Below are 22498 nucleotides of genomic sequence, written 5' to 3' on the forward strand. Positions count from 1 at the left end.
CTCTTGAGGGAGGCATGTATAAATAAATTATAATACAGTGATAGGTACAACAGTAGAGTTACAAGGCTAGAGAAGGAATATTGAATGCTATTTTCTTAGAAGGACTGACAAATCCTGCTAGTGGAAGTGGATCTGAAGCTAGTTTTGAAAAATGAATAGAAGCTCACTAGGCAGATGGGGTTGTAGATGGTATTCCAGACAGAGGAAAGGAGGAATAGAATATACAGAGGCAGAAGCTATTAATGGATTGGTATGTTGAATGAACAATAAGGAATTGAATATTGCTAAAATTATTAGGAAGTAGTGTTCTAGGAACAGGCCAAACAGGTAGGCAGTTTATGAAAGGCTTTAGCTTAATGCTAAATGAAATGGCTTTATGCCCTACGGCCAAAAACTTTAAACTTTTAGATTAATATGGAACTAGTGTTTAGAAAGACCAGTTTGCTGGCGGTATGGGAAATAAATGAGAATAGGAAGCAGGGATAGTAGTGAGAAGTCTATTACAGTAATCTGAGCAAGAAATATATGATGAGGTTAGTAAGGCTGGAATGGAGAGGAGGGAGAGATATTCAAGATAGTAGAAGGTAGAATCAGTGAGAATTGGTGAATTATTTTATTAGGAAGGAAAATACCTTAGTGGTTGGTTAAATCTTTGGCACCACGTAGACTAAGTTCAGTTCTAGCTTTGTCTTTTATTAGCTGTATAACTTTGTATCAATTGTTTAATTTTAATAAATTCTCTTTCCTCATCTTTAACATGTATTATAATAGTGTAGTTGAAGCTTTAAGCAACCTTCATTTAACTAACTTCCTGGATTAATAGTTCCTCTCCATTCCCCCAGTTAAACAGCCCTATTTGATGTCCATGACAAGTTCTCAGCGTGTTGGCCTTCCTGGATATGTAAAACTGAATGACAGAATTAACCAGTTACAGTAGACCTCATACTTTTTTATGCCATTTATATGAAATGTCCAGAATAGGCAAATCCATAGAGACAAAAAGTAGATCAGTGGTTGTCAGAGGCTGATTGGGGGAAGGGGAAAATGGGGAGTGACTGCTCATGGGTATGGGGTTTCTTTTTGGGATGATGAAATGTTCTAAAATTAATGGTTGACACAACTATGTGTCATAACTCTGAATATAATCAAAACCACTGAGGGGCCAGCCCCATGGCCGAGTGGTTAAGTTTGTGTGCTCCGCTTTGGCGGCCCAGGGTTTTGCTGGTTCGGATCCTGGGCGCGGACATGGTACCACTCATCAGGCCACGCTGAGGCGGCATCCCATATGCCACAACTAGAAGGACCCACACCTAAAATATAGAACTATGTACTAGGGGGACTTGGAGAGAAAAAGGGAAAAAAGAAAAGGAAGATTGGCAACAGTTGTTAGCTCAGGTGCCAATATTTAAAAACAAAAAACCCCCACTGAATTATGACTTTGTAACTGAATTTTATGGCTTAGGAATTATATCTGAACAAAGTTGTAGAAAAAATCTAGTATGCACACCACATTCATAATTCCCCAGTTGTCTTTTATAGCTTTTCTTCTAGTCCAGGATTCAGTCAAGGATCATGCATTATATGTGATTATCGTGTCTCCCTACCTCCTTATGTTTTTGAGGGATTATGATAAGAAATGTGTAAATGATTAGATCCCCTTGAAATAAAAGGGGAAACATTTCCCCTCAATTTTTCTTAAACATGTAGCATGAATCTACATTATTTTAGATGCTTACAAAATAAAATATTTGATTAAATTAAAATGGCTTTTACATGAATGTAAGATCAAGCTTAAGCGAAGCCAGCATTTTGAGATATTAAGGTGTTTTTTAAAAAATAACTTTCAGAAGCTTCTTGAAGTGTAAATACTTGTTTGAATGGATTTGAGGTAACAGAAAGATTACATAGCTTTTAAAGATGTTGTTGGTTTTGTATATAAATGTTTTACTGTATCTTGGTACTTGGCTTAAATGGCACTATTATATGTTCTTTTAAGCCCCCAAAATTATCTTATCTAGGTGTGCTCGCAACCATTTTTACATAGGTAGGAAAATGTAGAATGGTAAAATGCTGAAATAGGACTTTTATTTAATGATTCCAAGTATACTCTTATCACACAGACCTTAGCATTATGGTAGAAATTTTCAGTGTGTATCAAATTGCCATTTTAATTTTGGCATAGAAAGTCATCTTTGGATATCATAAATAGTTTCTTATGTATTAAAGAGCAACTTCTACTTGAAGAAATTGTGTGGCATGGTCACAGAAGTGCCTGCTGTGTTTGTAACTGTCGATGGTATTAAAAATACTGATTATTTTGCTTGTTGCACTGGTACTATTTCTACTTGAAAAAAGGGAATAATATGGAAATCAAGAATAGTTTGTTTGGGTATGTGTATGGGAGGGTTGCAGACCTGAAGTTCAGGTATTTTATACTATAGAATATAGGTAGATATGTTTTCTTCTGGTTTTCCCCTCCCCTTTATATACCTTGATTTTAATTTTTATCAAATCTATCTGGCCTTTGCCGCTGTGGCCCATTGATCTGTCCATCTGTCTGTTACAGTGCATATTGGGTACTTCCAGAAGTATGAATTCAGTGATGCAAAGGACAGGCGGGCTGCAGCAGCAAAGGTAGGACAGAATCATTACAAAGACAAGTCATTAAACACACATGTGTGCGCACATATTCGCACCAAGTACTTCATTATTTAAGGGCACACCATTTATCTTGTAAATTTTTATGGAAAGCCTGTTCTGACGTGACAGATTTGACATATCTATTTATAAAGGGCACAGTTTTACTATTTTTTAAACCAGAAGCTTACTTGGCACTTAGGCAACAAAATAAATTGGCATTTGCCACTGTCTTTTATTAAAATGCTGAATAATCAAAGAAGTGATTAAATGGAGGATATTAATGATATTTGCTTGATTCATGGACCTGGTTGATTTTCAGAAACTATGATGACAAAGGATCCCATTTGTAAAACTGTGGGAGGAAAAGCAGCAGGAAGGATAGATTGATCTGGCCATATGTGTATATTTATATGTTAATATTTATATATCCACTTCTGGAATATTTGATGGAAATAATGTAAGTCTTCCAGGTTTCTTATTAACTTCTGTAAGGAAACTTAAGGATTTCTGTTTAAATATTTGTACTATTTACTTAGATATTTGTATCCATTTACTTGCTAAATAATAGCAGTTATAGTAGCAATTCCTGGCTTCTTTCTTTCTTTTTTCAAATGCTAGGTTAGAATGGGAGAGCAATAGGATTTTTAAACTGTATCCTAAGACCTAAATCACAGGCAAGTTTTAAGAACTTTGGCAATACAGTGTAAACATGGAAGGCTTATGTATGATATGATAAAGTGTTAGATTGCTTATTTATATTGTAGTATTGGCTGTATAATATGGGGGGATAGCTGAGTGATACAGATATTGGCATCATTTTCTATGCTGTTATGCTTCCAAAAGAAAGGGATTGTGTTTTTCTAAATAGGTTAATTCGGTGCTTCTCAAGACTTCCAAAATGAAAAGACAGATGAAAATTCCTGTTTGGTTTTCAGTGAAGGTTGCTGGTTTTTCAAAATGACTATGAAACCTAAGATCTTAATTATGTGCAGCCTAAATTCTGGCCCAAAAGGCTGATGTTAGTAGTTAATACTTTAATAAACGCTATATACTATATTTGAGGAGATCTAGTTTACTCTAAGTTTCTTGATAGTGGAAATCTATTTTGAAGTGAAGCATCAGTGGTATACCGTAGTAGAGGTATTTTGACTTAATACTGTTAAAACAAGATGTTTTGTTGTGTTTAAGATGGCTTTTGTTTTGGTCTTGGAAACCTTTTTGGTTAACTTTTTTTACTTTCGTATTTCATATTTAGCACCTTCTTTCAAATGTATTTTAGGTATTTCATGGTCTGAATAGATCATAAGTCACTTTTTCCATTTTATAGTGTGGCAATATTAAAGTGAATATTAGTCATGCATCTATAATTACTTCAATATTGTCAGATCTGGCAGTCCAACTCAATATAAAGCAAAATAGTTCTAAAATTTTAGAGACCCAGGTTCTTTCTAATTCTGACTCTGCCACTATTGACATTTCAGAAGTAACTGCTACTTTCGGTTTTCTCCTTTCTAAAATGCATATTCGTGGTACCTTTATAAAATTTGGTTAATCTGTGTCTTTATGAAAAGAGATTCTTAGTAAGGAGGTTAAGATGGGAACTGTTCAACTGGATCTAAATCATTGCTAAGTTTTGGGGTTTTTTTAAAGTAGTATTTTCTTATGTCAATAAACTTTAATCTACAATTGAAATGTTTTATTTTAGGAAAAAATAATGAATTATAGTTGTGCTCTTTCCCACTTCCTGCTCCAATTCCACTTTATTCTGCAAGTTACCATTTTTTCCTTCAACAGCGTACTATGTGTTTAACAATTGTACAGTATTTTCTAATATGACCATATCAGTTTATGATTTTCCCTATTGTGGGACATTTTGTTCATTCTGTATTGTGTGTCTCCTTCCTTTCCATCCCTTCCTTTTCCTTTCTTGTTCTATCCTAACTTTGGAAGTGGGCTTGCTGGACTTTGGGTATAGAGATTTACAGTTTGTATAAATAAAACTTTTCAAAAAAGGTTATTGAGTTTATCTTTGCACCAACAGTGTATGAACTATCATTTTTTCTATGCTTGTGCTGATACTTTTAAGAATCTTAACATTTTTATTAGTCTGATAAAGAAAATATTACTTGATTGTTTTAACATTTCTCTGAATTGCCTTTTTGTATCCTTTGCACCTTTTCTTAATGAGTTCTTAATGTATGATAGTTATTGTAGCTCTTTTCTCCAATCTATTATTTGTTTTTAAAAAAACAGTAATACATGGTATGTGGTAACAGATGAAAAAGTAGAGCTGTTATGTCTCCAGATGTTTGCATTTCTAACTTTAACTAATATACCTCTTTCCTTTCCATCACCTTTTGCCATAATCTCTTTCCTCTTCCTTGCTTTCCTTACCTTTGAGACTCCCATCTTATACCATCTGTACTTTTATGTTATCATAACCCTTTCATCTTGTGATCATAACCAAGTCTTAATTTGCTCATAGCTTGATTTTTTTTAAAGTGACACCATTGAACAATGTTTTTATGGTTATATCATTCATTGACAGTCCAAGCAGTGTATTAGGATTATTATTACTATTTTTTTTTTGTACTAGGCCTAATGTCAAATGCTCTGGACCTTCCTGAGGACAATGCTTCTGGTATCAAGGTCATTTGGATTGTATTTATACTCATTCTGGAGCCCTCCATTCTGCTTTACTAATCAGGATGCCCTTCCCACTAACACTAAGCCTCTTGTATAGCTATTAGCCATGAACTTTGCATCACTGTATTCCTGGGTTGGAGCCTCTGTTTCTTAGATCCGTGTCTTTTTCTTGATCTAATCTCATTTTGCTGGACTGTATCCTTAATTTAACTCCTACATAACTTTTCTTAGAATATTACTCATGGTGGCCCTGATAATGTCTTTAATTTGCCTTCGAATTTGGTTGCTAGATTCGCTAGCTGGAAAACTTGATAGTGGAATGTTTATGAAAGAGTTTGCTTTCTACACTCAACTGTCTAATACCACTCTGGTTCTTGCTTCTTTTTTTGTTCTTAAGTTTGTTTTTTTTTTAAGACTTTTTTCCCCCTTAAGTTTCAGCTTTTTCTCTTTATTGTTGATGTTCTTAGGAGTTGAGAAAGTGTGAGTCTTTTGATTAATTGTGTTGGGCCCTTAGTGAACTCTTTCAACTGGAAGACTTGCGTCCTTTTAAAGCTTTGGGAAATTAACTTATAATACTGCTTTGGTAATTGCCTTCCCTCTGCTCTCTTTCTGGAATTCCTGTTAGTTAATTGTTAGAATCAATGGATAGTAGCTTAAATAAAAGCAATAGAAAAATTTTATAAGAAAGATTGGGGGGAGGCTGCATGTAGGAATGCTAAGTCTTCATCTTTCACAAGGAAGGTGATAGTATCTAAAATGGAAAGATAGTAACTATCTGAGCATAAGCATATTATTTAGGATAAATGTAAGTACCAGAAGAAATAGCTAAAAGAATTTAAAATGGTTGCCTCAGAGTGTTGGAAATCAGTAGCGACTTGAGATGTGGCAAAAATTATTGCTAAACCTTGATGTTATTATTAACTTCTAAAACTATGCACATACAGGAAATTTTTAAAAATTTAAAACAGTGATGAAGTGCAATCCCATTGTCAAAGGTCTACATTTAGTGATATTTTCACTCTTTAAAATCCCCTCAGCAAATATATATGGAAATGTTCTTAGTCCATGTGTTCATTATAAGCCTTTAAGAAGGGAAAAAGATTCCAGTTGTTTATGTCACGTTTCATTTTCGTCTCTTAATCGTTGAGCTGTGTATTTTGAGAAAAATTGGCAAGAGATGTACTAGAGATGTACATGGCCTGTTACTGCTTGGTTATAACTTTTTTTAAACGATACAGGAGTATTTTAGTGCCTATTTCAAAGTCATTTGGATTTATGACTACTTTTTGAGCTTTGAAGAAATCTACAATGGCTTTTTCTTTAAATGGGGTTTTTCTTGGAAAATGGTTTGTGAGATACAAATTTACTTAAATAAAACTTCCACACTTTTTAAATAAAATAAGACTATGGTTTTCAAATAATCTCACTTATGTTATACTCTTGTACCAAATTTTGTATACCATATATACATATATAAAGTATGAGTAAGTAACAAGTAGGCAGTGAATTGCTAATCAGAATTGTACCACTTAGTGATGGTATGAGTAAGTAACAAGTAGGCAGTGAATTGCTAATCAGAATTGTACCACTTAGTGATGGGTGTTTTGAATTGCTGTGGTTGGAATGGAAGGATATTAGTTAAAAGATAAGGTTTGAGAAAGTACGAGTTCAAATACTGTTAAAATTCGTTACTATTAAGTAGTAGTTGGGGATGTATATATATTTCTTTTTCTAAGTCCCTCCAGAGGAAGAGATAATCACTTACAAGACTTCTTAACAATGTTCACTTGACAGAACTAATTTAATTCTTGTATGCTTTGTTTTCATAGTTTGAAGATGGCTAGTGGTTGTGTTAAGTGAAGTGGATGGTACCTTGAAGTCACTCAGATGTTTGGTTTACTTCTTACTTTTTTAATCTGTAGGATTTTTCCTCCCTCAAGGAATAGCCAGTTAGGGCACCAAGACTCAAGAAAATCATGTCTGAATGGGGCCTGATGTAATGGTAAAGGTTTAATACTAGGGTTGTGTTTGTTGGAGGTGACTTGGCTGTTGATAAAGTAGATGCTAAAGCATATAGTGCTATTTAAAGTCTTGAGTTTGTTTTTCTGATATGAAATAGAAGTTTTATCTTACATATTTTTTCTACTGTTTATATAAATATGTCCCTTCCATCACCTGCCCCTTATGGTTTGCAGTTGAACTTTTACAGAATAAGTCAAATGATTATACACAGTGATAGTATCTTCCTTCCATTTACAGAAAGATTTTATTTATTTTATTAAATTCTAATTAAACTCTTGACATTCTCTAAAGGTGAAATCTTTGACTCTCCAAATTTGAGATGTCATAGAATGAAGTAATTTCCTTCATAAAATGCATGTATGAGGGCAAATAAAGAACAGCAAAGCCATTTGAGTGTTATTATTAATGGATAGTTGGCTAAGTGCGTTCATTAACAACTTTTGGTACATCAAGATTACATTTGTGGTTCAGATGCTTATCTCAGAAAAATTTCAAGTAAAGTATCATGGATCTACAGAATTATAGTGGATCAAAACTTATCAGTATTAAATTTTGTTTTAAATAATCTACAAGGGTAGAGAGTGAAAAGTGTGAAATTCTTGGTAAAGTAATCTTCCAGAAAATATCTTCAATGGGAAAGCCTCTCAAGAACCTTACCCTCGACATTTTTCCTTTCTCTTTTACCTTCCTTTTCCTGAGAGTAGCTTAGAAGTAATATTCAGAACTGAAAACTTTTGAGGATTAGTGTTGTTTAGTTGTAAATTCTTTTTAAATGCATATATCTTTTAAGCCATATGGGAATTCTGTGATTGTCTTTCTCAGCCCTGCAAGTACCTCTCTGTATTGCTAGGCTAGAAAGCCAAAACTTTTCTTGGGCTATTTTGCATTTAGGGTTTTGGATGTGAAATAGTTGCTGGCAATTAGGTAAATGTGTGTGCAAGAGATTTGAAAGGAGTTCATCTTTCTTCCCTTTTCTGCTCCCCCTTTATTTTGTTGGGTTGCGTTATCAAGAGATATTTGTGGCAAAGGCAGCAGCTAGACTGTTTGTTGTGTACATCACCTAGCTTCATGGGTATCTTAGGCCATTTCCCCATACTGTTGTCATTGGATATTATCAGTTTTTAAGATCTTAGCCATTGTGGTAGGTTAAAAACATGCATTATATTAAGGAGATTGAGTATTTTTTTTGTTTTTTCAGCCAATTATATTCTGTGAATTCATAAATTCTTCATTTTTTTGTTGGATTATTTGTCTTTGATGGATGAGTATGTTTGCTTATTTACCTTTTGTTGGTGTTGGAGGTATTTCTTTCTGTAATAAATTTTTGTACTTTAGGGCTTTTGGGTTTCTAATATTACTTAAGAAGTCATTACAAAACAATAATCTATAAAATTTGGATCATGAGCAGCTCTCTTGAGTTCCTAGATTAAGCAAGATAGATATGATATAGAAACATGAGTCCTTTCTTGTCGGAAAATCATCAAACTGAGTTTTGAGATGAAGTCTATAATCTATTTAATTGTTTCAGATCAAATTCTGAGATAAATAAGCTAGTCTTTGGATTCCTTTCTATGTATGTTAATTGGAATAAAAAACTTTTTTTTCTTGCTGTTGCATCTTAGACTACTCTTTTTGTATTATAAAACCCATTCATGAGGCCGGCTGAGTGGTTAAGTTCACGTGCTTTGCTTCGGTGGCCCTAGAATCCTAGGTGGGGACATGGCACCGCTCATCAAGCCATACTGAGGCAGTGTCCCACATAGCACAACCAGAAGGACCTACAACTAGAATATACAACTATGTAGTGGAGGCTTTGGGGAGAAGAAGGAGGGGGGAAAAAAAGAAGAAGAAGAAGATTGGTAACAGATGTTAGCTCAGGTGCCAATCTTAAAAAAAAAATTAAGAACACCAATAAGAATAGGATGAAGAGACTTTATTTCAACCAAGAGCTTGAACTGACTCTCCATTAAACTAATTATAAATTTTGGTAGCACACATAGGTGGATTTCTCTCCTTTGACCAGACCCCATCCTAAAGCAATGAAATCAGAATCTTTGAGGGGGGTGCTACAGGCATAAACGTTTATAAACTTTCCCTAATATTCAGATCCTGTCAGCATGTTTTATCTTGGATCGAGTCATTTACCTCTCTAACCTCATCTGTAAAATGTAAGTATTGCTTACCTTGTATAAAGTATTGATGTGAGGATTAAATGAAATATAAAATGCCTGGCACCGAATAATTTCACATTTGTGCTCCTTTTGTTCAGCATTGCCTTTTTGACACTCGTACTTTTTTTTTTTTTTAAAGATTTTATTTTTTCCTTTTTCTCCCCAAAGCCCCCGGTACATAGTTGTATATTCTTCGTTGTGGGTTCTTCTAGTTGTGGTATGTGGGACGCTGCCTCAGCGTGGTTTGATGAGCAGTGCCATGTCCGCGCCCAGGATTTGAACCAACGAAACACTGGGCCGCCTGCAGCGGAGGGGGCGAACTTAACCACTCGGCCACGGGGCCAGCCCCTTGACACTCGTACTTTTAATAGTCAGAATGCCATTATAGGTGCTCCAGTGCAGGTTAGATTACTTTTGTAATTTAATATTTCAATTTTATATTGTAATTTATATGCAATAAAATTTATACTTTTGGGTGTACAATTCCATGAGTTTTGACAAATATCTAGAATTGTGTAACCACCACCACAGTTAACTTAGACAACAGTTGCATCTTTACCCTCTAAAAATTCCCTGCTTCTGCCCTATTTGTCCCCCTTGACCCCCCAACCATTTGTACACCATCCCTGTAGTTTTGCCTTTTTACTGTGTCATATAAATGGAATCATACAATATGCAGCCTTTTGAGGCTGGCTTCTTCCACTTAGAATTTGCATTTGAGATTCATTCATATTGTTGTATGTATTAATAGTTCTTTTTACTCCTGAGTACTATTTCATTGTGAGGACGCACCACAATTTCTTTATCCATTCCCCAGTTGTGGAACATTTGGACTATTTCCAGTTTTTGCTAGATATGCATAAAGCTGTTATAAACATTTTCATATAGGTTTTTAGGTGAACATAAGTTTTCATTTCACTTGGGTAAATTCCTAATGGTGAGATTTGGGGTTGTAGTAAATTATGTTTAACTTCATAAGAAACTGCTAAACTTTTTCTTATCGGTTCTACTGTTTGGCATTCCCACAGCAATGTATGAGAATTCCAGTTGCACCACATAATCTGAAGCATTTGGGATTTCAGATTGGTTTCCCCCTCTCCCTCACACACATTCTAATAGGCATGTGGTGGTAACATTGTGGCTTCAGTTTGTGGGTCCAGAATAACTAATGATGTTGAGCATCTTTTCATTTGCTTTTTCATGTCTCTATAGATTTTCTTTGGTGAAGTGCCTGTTCAAATCTTGTGCCTATTTTTAAAATTGGGTTTTTGTTTTCTTGCAAGGTTTCAAGTGATTTTTGAAATATATATTCTAGATACGAATCCTTTGTCAGATACGTGATTTGCATATGTTTTCTCCCAGTCTTTGGCATGTCTCTCCATTTTCTTAACAGTATTTTTTTCGTTTTGGGGAATTCCAACTTATCAGTTTTTCTTAGGGATTGTACTCTTGATATCTTATGTAAGAACTATTTGCCTAACCCAAAGTCCCAAAGATTTTCTTCTAGTAGTTTTAGTCTTATGTTTTACTTTTAGGTGTGATCCATTTTGAATTTTACATAGTCTGAGGTATAGGTTAAAGTTGATTTTTTAAAAATATAGATGCCTTAATTATTCCAGCACTGTTTGTTGAAAAGACTGTTTTTCTGCATTGAATTGTTTTATACTTTTGTAAAAAATCACTTTTCCATATTTGTGTGGATCTATTTCTGGTTTCTGTTCTGTTCCTTTGATCTGTGTATCTATCCTTTTGCCAGTACTGTAGCTTTAATAGTTTATTTTGAAATCAAGTGATATTCTTTTCAGAATTATTTTGGCTGTTCTAGTTTCCTTGCTATTTCATATAAGTTTCGAAATAATTTTGTCAGTATCTACCAAAAAATCTTACTGGGATTTTGATTAGTATTGAGTTTAATCTGTAGATCAATTTGGGAAGAATTAATATTTTAACCACATTGAGTCTCCCAACCCATGAAGATAGTATAAGCCTTCATTTATTTAGGTCTTTTTTGTTTGCTTCATCAGTATTTTGCAGTTTTCAGCATACAGATACTTCACATACTATGTTAAAGTTTTGCCTAAATAGTTCATATTTTGGTGCCCTTTTAAATGGTGCTTTAAAAATTTTTTGTTTCCAGTTATTCATTGCTAGTATATAAAAATATGGGTGATTTATATATGTGTGTGTATATATCTATATATATATATAAACATGTATGTCTTGCTAAACTCATTTATTAGTTCTAGGAACTTTTTTGTAGATCCATGGAATTTTCTACATAGACGCTTGTGTCATCTGTGACTAGAGACAGTTTTATTGTTTGCTTTGTACTCTCTATGCCTTTTATTTATTTTTCCTGCTTTACTGGATTTGTAAGACTTCCAGTACACTGTTGAATAGGAGAGTGAAAATGACGTCCTTGCCTTGTTCCATATCTTAGGGGAAAAGCATATAGTCTTTCATCATTAAGTATGATGTTAGCTGTAATTTTTTTTAATAGATTACCAAGTCAAGGAAGTTCCTTCTATTCCTAATTTTCTGGGAGTTTTTATGAGCACTGGATGTTGAATTTTGCTACTTTTTCTGCATCCTGTTAATATGATCCTGTGGTTTTTCTTCTTTAGGCTGTTAATATGATCAATTAACATTTATTAGTTTTTTGAATGTTTAATCAGCCTCGCAACACTGGGATAAATCCACTTTGTTGTAGTGAATTATCTTTTTTATATATTACTGGATTTGATTTCCTTGCATTTTGTTGAGGATTTTTACATCTTTGTTCATGTGGTAGTTTCTTGTAATGTCTTTGTCTGATTTTGATACCAAGGAAGTGTTCCCTCCTCTTCTGTTTTCCAGAAGAGAAATTGTGTAGAATTGATATTTTGGGATTCCTTAAGTGATTGGTAGAATTTACCAGTGAAACCATTTGGCTTGGGCCCTCTTCGTGGAAAGGTTTCAACTACTCATTTGGTTTGTTTCATAGATGTAGGAATATTCATGTTACCTGTTTCTTCTTCAGTGAATTTTAGTAGTTTATATCTTTTAAGGAACTTGGTCGGTTTCATCTAAGTTGTGAATTAATGGGCAAAGAGTTATTTGTAGTATTCTTTTACTATCCTTTTAGAGTCTATAAGATCTGTACTGATATTTCACTCCTTGATTTCTAATGTTGGCCATTTGTGTCTATCTTTTTAATGTTTATTAGTCTTTACTAAAGTTCTTTTGATCTTTAGTACCAGCTTTTGATTTCATTTGTTTTCTCTTGTTTTTCTGTTTTCAATTTCATTGAAATTGACTTCTGCTCTTTATTTCTTTCTGCTTGCTTTGGGTTTAGTTTCCTTTTTTATAAAAGCATTTGTGACCATTCTTTGTTTCTTAATAAGCATTTAATGCAACAAATTTCCCCTTAAACAATGTTAGCTACATCCTGCAAATTTTATGTTGTATTTTCATTTTTTTCAGTTCAAGATGTTTTCTAATTTTCTTCAAGACTTCCTCTTTGACCCTTGGGTTATTTTGTAGGTGATTTAATTTACAGATAGTCTGTCTGCTTGTTCAGTGGATTGCTGAGAGAGGAGTGTTGAAATCTCCAAGCATAATTCTGGGTTTGTTTATTTTTCTTTTAGTTCCTTCAGTTTTTGCTTTGTGTATTATGAGGCTTTGTTGTTAGGTAAATAATTTAAACATAATTTAAGGCTATGTTTTCTTGGTGAATTGACCTTTTTACCATTGTGAGATTTTTCTTTTATCACTAGTAGTTTTTCTTGTTCTGAAGTTTACTTTATCTGATAGAAATATAACCACTGCAGCTTTCATTTGATTAGTGCTTTGCATGATATATCTTTTCCCATCCTTTTACTTTTAGTCTCTATATATCTTTACATTGAAAAATGAATTGTTGTGGCCGGCCCCGTGGCTGAGTGGTTAAGTTTGCATGCTCCGCTTCGGCTGCCCAGGGTTTCGCCGGTTTGGATCCTGTGCGCGGACATGGCACTGCTCATCAGGCCATGCTGAGGCGGCGTCCCATATGCCACAACTTGAAGGACCCACAAGTAAAAAAATATATACAACTGTGTACCCAGGGGCTTTGGGGAGAAGAGGAAAAAATAAAAGAAAAAAGAAAAAAAAGGATTGTTAATAGACAACATATAGTTTTGCCTTTAAAAAAAAACTAAGCTGTCTCTTTCTTTTTATTTTCATTTAGCAGCATAAAGAATTGACATAACATTATATTAGTTTCAGGTATACAGCATAATGATTCAATATTTGTATAGCTGTCTCTGTCTTTTAAACGGCTTTCTTTTTTTATTATTTGCATTTAATGTCATTATTAAGGTGGTTGGATTTAGGTCTTTTAAATTCATTTCTCTTTGTTCCTCCTTTTCTGCCTTCTTCTGGATAGAAATTTTTAAAATATTCCACTTTATATATGTATTGGCTTTTTTAGCCATTATCTCTTGGTCTTTTTTTTAATGGTTGCCCTAGAGATTATAATATAAATATTTAACTTCACATTCTACTTAGAATTAATATTTTACCACTCCAAGTTAAGCATAGAAGCCTTACAACTATATGGATGACTTTTCCCCCAGTTCCTTTATGTTGCAGTTGTCATAAGTGTTATAGCTATCCCTGGTGGACTAGTGGTTAAGAGTCAGCACTCTCATTGCCACAGCTGGGGTTCATTTCCCAGTCAGGGAGCCACACCACATGTGTGTTGGTTGTCATACTGTGGTGGCTGTGTGTTGTGATGCTGAAAACTATGCCACCGGTTTTTCTAATACCTGCAGGGTCTCTCATGGTGGGCCTGTTTCAGCGGAGCTTCCATACTAGGCAGATAGGAAGAAAGACCTGGCCACCCACTTCTGAAAACATTGACTATGAAAACCTTATAAATAGTAGTGTAGCATGGGCTAATACAGCGCTGGAAGTTAAGAGGATGTCACGGAAAAATGGGCAGGGTTCTGTTCTGCTGTACACGGGGTCACTAGAAGGTCAGAATTGACTCCATGGCACTAACAACAAATGTGTTATATCTGTATACGTTTAACCCTTCACAACACTAGCAACGTATGTGTTACATCTATATACATTTAACCCTTTCCCTCGTCATGACATGTTATAATTTTTGGTTTCAGCAATTTTATATGTTTTCAAGAACATAAGAGAAGAAAAAATAGTCTGTAATATTTACCCATTTACCATTTCTGTTCTTCCTTCTTTCCTGAAGTTCCAAGTTCCCCGCTGGTATCATTTCTCTTCCACCTGAAGAACTTCTTTTAGCATTTCCTTTAGAGCAATTTGGCTGACAGTGAGTTCTTTTACTTTTCTTTTTTCTGAGAATATCTTTGTCTCCATTCCTGAACCGTACTTTCACTGAATATAGAATTCTAGGCTGACAGCTTTTGATATTATCCCAGAAGGCCCTGAGAGACTGCTCTTTTTCTAAAAAAATATTTCTTCTGTTGTTATGATTGGAAAATTTTCTATTGATATATCTTTAAATTCACTGAGTCTTCTGTCATCTTCTTTGGTATTGAGCCCATCCAGTGAACTTTGTGTTTTTTAGTTCTAAAATGTCCATTAGGTTCTTTTTTATAATTTATGTTTCTTTCCTAAGAATTTCTTTCATTCATTTTAAGATGTTCATACTTACCTAATGGATCATGTTTTTAATAGCTGCTTTAAAAGTCTTTGTCTGATCATTCTAATGTCTGGGTCATTTTTGGGTTGGCATCTATTAATTGTCTTTTTTCTTAACAGTTGGTCAGAATTTTTTTTGTTGTTCTTGCTATGTCTGGTAATTTTGGATTCTATCCCAGACATTTGGAATATTATTTTGTGAGATTCTGTTAAAATCCTTAAGAGAGTAGTGAGGATTTTGTATTTGTTTTAGTAAGTGAGTCAACCCAGTTAGGTTATAACTCCAAATTCTTTCTCCCTTTATATAGGCAGTGGTTCCATTTTCTATTCAGTTTTCAAAGACTTTGCTATGTTAAGTTTGCCCCTCCCATTCCCACTTAGGTTGATCTAGGCCTTGGGCAGTGATTTATAGCATAGCTCTGTTCTGAAAGCTTCTCCTATACTTCTTTGGCTGTGTTCTGCACGTGCACAGCTTGCAGGTGAGCCCAGGACTTGGTTCATGCACAGAATTAGGAATCTACTTATCCATCTCTCTCATTGAAGTGATTTCCCTTATACTCTCTGGCTCCCAGAGATCCTTTCTTCATTTCTCTAGCCAGAAGCATGGAGTTCTTTCAGTTTTAGTTTCCTGCCTGTCGTGCCTTGAGGTGAAGTGGCAAGAGAAAAAAAGAAAAGAAAATTATAGGGATTCCCTCATAACTCTTCTTTTCACAACAGGGGCCCTCTTTCTGATTCCTTTATTCAGAGTGATGAGTTTTCTCTTGTTGTTTTCTGGGATCACTCTGTAGCAGTTTAGTTTCATGGCTGGGACTGGCCTTGAGACAGGGCCCAGAGAAACAAGAGAAAAAGAAAAAAACTCTTATTTTTCAGGACCCTTTTGCCCTAGTTGTCTAACTAAAAACGTGTACTTCTCTCAGCTTTTGCTGATCCTGCCTACTACAACAGTTTTCCCTAATTGACCCACCCTTGGGTCAAAGCCAGGAAATAAAGGAAAAGATCAAACAGGATACCCACCACTACCTTATTTGTTGTTCTTCACTTTCCTCCCTAATATTCCTGCTGTTAGTTAATTTTTGGAGTACTCTGTTGTATTCTGTCCAGTTTTTAATTGCAATAAGTAGGAGAGAGAAATGCTACAGTGAGGTTATTGCTTCATCTTGGCCAGGACCAGAAGCCGGATTGTTTTGTTTTTAAATAAGTCAACATTATTGATGTATAACTTTTATATGACTCAGTGTGCCCATTTTTAAGTGTATAGTTTTTGATAAATGTTTTCCCTCATATAACTAGCCGTCACATTCAAGAAGTAGAATATTTTCAGCCCTCAGAAATCTCCCTTGTTCCTCTTAGCTGTCTGCCATCCCGTCCTCATCCTGCCCTGAATTACCCTTTGGTGGAGGATGCGAAGGATATTTAGACATGACTAAATGAGATCCTTAATTTTCCTTTAGGTTCTACTACATAGAATGATCGAAGGAATATTAGGTCCAGATTGTTCTAAGCTAGAATTCACAACTATTCCACTTAATTAGCTGCATGATATTGGGTAACTTTTGTAACCTTTTGCAACCCAGTCATAGTATGGAAAGTAAGTATATTTACCTTACAGAGTGCTTTGAGAATTAAATGAGGTATATAAGGTACCTTATACAGGGCCTGGCATACAGTAGATGCACAGTAAATACTATTCCCCCATCAGCTTTCTGCATATGCAGTGCACATAAATGACTTGAGTCAGTTGCACTGAAATAGTAACCTGAATATATTTATTTAGTTAGTATTATGAAATATCCCCTGCCCCATAGATAGCATAGAGCTCTGGCATAGATATTTTGGTATTATCATGCCAGTGTGGTTTAGACAGATTTTTTCAGTAATATCCTATTGGGTAAAACCTTGGAGTATGTACCTCTAGTATTGTATACATATTATTAAACAAACGTATATACGTACACAGAAATTTTTGAAGGATGAGCTAAAAAATAGAAAAGAAGTCGTGTTTTCTTTACCCTGGGGGACTGCTGGTCTGATTTTCTGAATCCCTTTGATGATTAACGCCCCTTTGGGGAGGCCCTGCCCCAAACCTATTAAATAAAAATATGGGAGTGGAACCTGAGAATCTGTGTTTTAACAGACCTTTCCGTAGTAATTTTTGATAAACCAGTAACAAGTTTGGGAACCTTTGGATGGACCCAGTTTTTGATACTGGAACTCAATAAAACACAGAAAAGACACTGGCACCATCAAGTCAGAGAGGACATTTCCCCTCCTCTTCCTTTTTTCTCTTTGCAAGTTGAGACTTTTACCAATTCTTGGAATATTTTTCCCCAAGCACTCTGGGTAGTGGCAGAGAATGTAGTATATTGGGTACCACGAAGTTACAGCCTCACAATTCTAGTAGATACTACTAGAGTTAATTCCCCCAATTGATAGCGGTATTGCCCTTATTTTACATATGACTAAATCTAAGTGACTAACTATTTCAATTGTAGGCAAATGCTATTGTGAAAATCTATTACCAAATTCAGAGTTTTTGTTTGTTTTTTAAATAAATTGTTGAGTCACATTTCTAGGGGATAGCTGGACACAACAGTGTCTAAATATTCTTTACAAATAAACATAACTTAGGATCGGTTAAGAGACTTCTTTTCACATATTAGCTCTTATAGATTGGTGTCTTTTTTCTGGAGTGCTGTGTTAAAGGAAGATTCTTACGGGAGTCTGGGTCCGAGAAGTAAGGAGTACCTAGATGGATTAGCAAAATGTACCTGGAGTGGGTGGATGAGAGTTATCCTGTCTGCGTTTTTTGACTTTTTTGGAGGATATAAATGTATGAATTTTTCTGTGACAAATGGTATTATTGAGAATAATTGATAGAGATTTCATTCATGACATTATTTTTATAGAGAATTACTTTTAAACTAAATCTGTTGTTAACTAATACTGTGGTCTAACTATGGTGAAATAAAAGTTGTTTTATGTATGGAGACTTTTTTTGAAATATTTAATGTAATAAAATTATACATGAAATAAAATAAGCAGTTTTGAGTTCCACTTCTGACATTGTAACTAGCTCTAGTATCGTTGAATGAGTTAGGCTTAGTCCATCTCTTAGACTTGATTGCATTTTAAGTTCACATTCTGTACCCAAATATTAAGCTCACTAGTTTCATGGGAAATGGAAATATTTGTGACAGCATTGAATAACAGGGCAGTAAACTTTGGGTGTATTTCATGGTGTTAACCTTTGTTTTTAGAAATGAAATAGCAACCTAAGATTATATTTTATAAATTATTACACAGTACAGATATTTTTCATTTTCATTAAATATCTCTGAAGGAGCTTCTGACTTAAAACTAGTTTGGACTCGTTTGAACTATTCAGTACATAAGATGGTGGAAATTTTATTGATTAACGGTATTCCGATGTGGCAGTCTGTTTAATCTTTATTGCAAAAAAGTTAATTTTAATTAGTGCTTGATATAATACAGCAATTTTTCATTTAATTTCTTTTTGGCTTATTTTGAATTCTGCTTTAGGATCCCATAGAAACATGAGACATTAGTGTGGCAAGCTTTTTAAATAGTCTTGACCTTATAATTAAAATTTTCTGTTTTCTTAGAGGAATAAAGGAGTATCTTAGGAAAGGAAATTTGGGTGGGGTGTTATAGAAATTTAAATTCAACCTAAAAATGCACTAAATGTCAATAAGTGCTGTTACCTTAAAATGACTTTTTTTCCCCCCCTTCTTTAGAATCCAGCAACTATCACAAGAATACTCCTTAGCCACTTCAATTGGGATAAAGAGAAGCTAATGGAAAGGTAAGGAACTCTGTTGTCAGCTTTGTACTTAGAAGTAACACAGCCTCTGAACTGAATTTACAAAAAGCAAGTAAGGAATTGATTTATATGCCAGTATGTGAAGAAACCAATGTGCAAGTAGTATCTGCGTTAATTTCTTGTATCCCTCATCTATAATTGTGCAGTAAACTTAGTGTTAAGGGAACGGGCTTAATGTTTCTTATTTTACTTTGGTGATGAGGTCGGGGGGCTCTACTTTAGTATCTTCTACAATATAACCTCTTAAGTACCAAGAACTAAAAGTAGGTTAAAAAAAAGTGCTTGATACTTTCTTGGAAGACGTGAGAAAGTTATTCCTTTAATTGCTTAAAAATTTCTTGCCCATAAACTTTTAAATCTTATGTTAGGCGTATTAGTAACATTTATTCACTAAAAACAAAATTAAAAAGTTGCTCAGGCAATCCTGGCCACCAGAACAGCTGCTGAGACTTGTTCTCTGGCTTCAGTGCAGGATTGTATTCTGTTGGGTGTTTTTTATATTTTCTCTTTGAAAATGTTTCTAGTTCTAACAGAGAAGAAATTACTGGGACTGGAGGATGACAGTATTAATGCCATTCTTAATCTTTTTCTCTTCCTTAGATTGGAAGTTTGGAGCACTTGTTAAGGTGGTTAGGGTGACAGCCTGTATTTAGATCTTTCAGCCTAAAATTAGCAATCCTAATTTTAATAAAAAATGACAACTAGTTTTTGTTGGCAACCGAGACCCCAAATATTATGAGAAACAAGTGGAAAATATTTCCCATTTGATTTTAAAATTGAAAGCACTTGTAAAACAGATTGTAATAATACCAAGAATATTACCCAATTTCTCACACCTTGCACCCCAACTACAACTTGATATTAACAATAATAGTTATCAATTATTCAGCCCTTTGTGTCAGGCATTATTTCATTTTATCTTCCTGATAGTTTTATGGGGCTAGAAACTATTATCCTCATTTAAGGCTTGGAGCTTAATGTATTTCTCTCAGTCACAGGGAGTTAGCACTCAAACTCAGGTTTGTTGGACTTTTAAGTTTATGTTCTTAAACGTGTACTATCCAGCTTTCCTGGGGTTCATGAAGAATAAAATGCTCCTTGACTAGTGTGATTTGTTTTTCCCCTCATGAACCTGACCATCTTTTTGAAGTCAGTAATAGTTCTTAATTTTGGTAACATTTGTTTTCAGACTTATTTTATGACACCTCTGTTAGACGAAGGAGTTTTCATTGTTTACATCTGTTACTTTTCTAGCGAACTAGACTTATTTCCAATTTGTTTCTTATTAATGTATTTCTTCAAAGGCGTTCTGAATTTTGTCCTGTAACTGTTGACACTGCTGAAAGTGTTTTTCAATTAAATACTTAAGAGTGGTAAGTTTGAATTAAAAAATAAACGGCTTCTGGGAAACTTCTGTGTGCGAATTTTCAGTTTCTCCTTGTAATTTCAGTTTTTTTATATATTCTGAGGATGTGTTAGTGGGTACCTATAAGTCTTTAAATAATATTTTTTAAATCAATATGTAATATCTTTTTGTCTCATTTAATGAGTTTCACATTATATCCTATGTTGTCTGGTATTAGCACTGCTGTACTTTATTTTATAAGTACTAATATATTTAGATTTAACTAATGCTATTGTAAGTTGTGCTTTAAATTTATCATATTTTCTATTTGGTTATTTTGTTGGCTTGATCAAGTCCCGTCCCCCTCACCCCCCGTAATTTCAAAGTTATGTATTTTATTTCAGCTTTTGTAGTGGTCACCCTTACAATTTGTATGTGCATACGTGAAACTGTAATTTTATTACAATATTTATGTCCATGCCCTGCACAAGACAAAAACTGTAGCATACTTTTCTGTCCTTTCCTCTTCTCCTCTCACCTTGGTAAGTTGATAATATTTGAATTTTTCATTTTTTTTCCTGCTTTTTCTCCCCAAATTCCCCCAGTATATAGTTTTATATTTTGTTGAGTTGTGAGTCCTTCTAGTTGTGGCATGTGGGATGCCACCTCAACGTGGTCTGACGAGTGGTGCCATGTCCACGCCCAGGATCTGAACTGGTGAAACCCTGGGCCGCCAAAGTGGAGTGCACGAACTTAACCACTCGGCCATGGGGCCGGCCCCATGAATTTTTCATGTTTTATTAAGCATTTTTGCTATCAGTATATTTTCTTTTTTTGCTGATTTGTTTCTTGCATGCCACCAAAAAATCTTGCATTTGTTTTCTCCAAATTTACCTGTTTTCTTCTAGAATATATTCTTTAGTCATTTAAGTCATTTCATATGTGATACATTTTGAGTGCTCTAAGAGAAATCCTTAATATTCTGAAATATTGGGATGGGTTTTGAAAACAGCAGGTTGGGTCTTTTAAGTCTGAGGACTCATGTTTTTGGTTTTGGGGAATTCTTAACTGTTATTTCTTCAATATTACCTTTTTTCCGTTCTCTTGATGCTTTCTGGAATTCCTGTTAGTCATATGTTGAAACTTGTGGATCTCTTTCCTAAGTCTTTTAACTTTTTTTAAAATGCTTCTTTCATGCTTGTCATCTTTGTCTTTCTACTCTGGTCTGTGAAAGGTCCTCAGGTTTACCGTTAATTCACCAAGTTTCTTTTCTTTCTGCATCCATTGTGCTATTTAGCCCCCTTTTTTTTAAAGATTGGCACCTGAGCTAACATCTGTTGCTAGTCTTTTTTTTCTTCTTCTTCTTCTGCTTCTTCCCAAAGCCCCCCAGTACATAGTTGTACACTCTAGTTCTAGGTCCTTCTGGTTGTGCTATGTGGGACGCCGCCTCAGCAGGGCCTGGTGAGCTCTGCCATGTCCGCGCCCAGGATCCTAATCGGTGAAACCCTGGGCCGCTGAAGCCGAGCGCACAAACTTAACCACTCAGCCCTGAGGCCGGCCCCTTAGGCATCTTGAATTATTTCAACAGTATCCAACTTTGTCATTTTAGTAATTTTATTCTTGTTTTGTGAATGCTGTCTCTTTGTTATCTCTCTTGGCATATAACTATTCTTACACTACCTTTTTTTTCTGGACTGTTTATCAAGAAATAAACAGGATTTAAAATATGTGTTGGTATTTGGTACCCTTCACAGTATATTATTTTCAAATTGGTCACATTCTAGGCTATAATAAATTCCAAGAAAAATTGCTATACATTCTATTTTCATACTTCCAGATAACCCTTAGAATCCAAAAATGAAATTATTTTAATAACCAGAATTAAATAATGAGAATACAAATGTTGGATGTGGCTGAAGAGGTACAGGGATATTTACAGTCTTAGTATCTTTAAGAAAAAGAAGAGGTAGAGAACAAACTAAGCCTTTCAACTAGGAAGTTAGAAAAATAAACCCAAAGAGAAAAGAATAGGTATTTTAAGATAAAAGCAACATAATGAAATAGAGAACAAAAATAAATAAATGAAACAAAAAGAGATTTTGAAATGGCTTTTTTTTTTTTGCTGGGAAAGATTTGCCCTGAGCTAACATCTTTGCCAATCTTCTTCTCTCTGTTTTTTTTCCTCCACAA

The 22498-nt window shown here is 34.5% G+C and overlaps 1 protein-coding gene across 3 annotated transcripts in view; it reads left to right on the forward strand.

Moving 5' to 3' along the window:
* LOC124236121 (Bardet-Biedl syndrome 4 protein) overlaps positions 1–22498 on the forward strand; it is a 188120-nt gene that overhangs the window by 27229 nt on the left and 138393 nt on the right. For 2 of the 3 annotated variants that reach the window (XM_046654824.1, XM_046654825.1), the window contains exons 2-3: positions 2567–2634; positions 18878–18945. In XM_046654824.1, the coding sequence (XP_046510780.1) occupies positions 2567–2634; positions 18878–18945 (136 nt within the window). The remainder of the gene's footprint in view (positions 1–2566; positions 2635–18877; positions 18946–22498) is intronic. The other variant, XM_046654823.1, reaches the window with a different exon arrangement.

Source organism: Equus quagga, chromosome 2 (assembly GCF_021613505.1).
Source record: "Equus quagga isolate Etosha38 chromosome 2, UCLA_HA_Equagga_1.0, whole genome shotgun sequence".
NCBI classification, from domain to species: domain Eukaryota; kingdom Metazoa; phylum Chordata; class Mammalia; order Perissodactyla; family Equidae; genus Equus; species Equus quagga.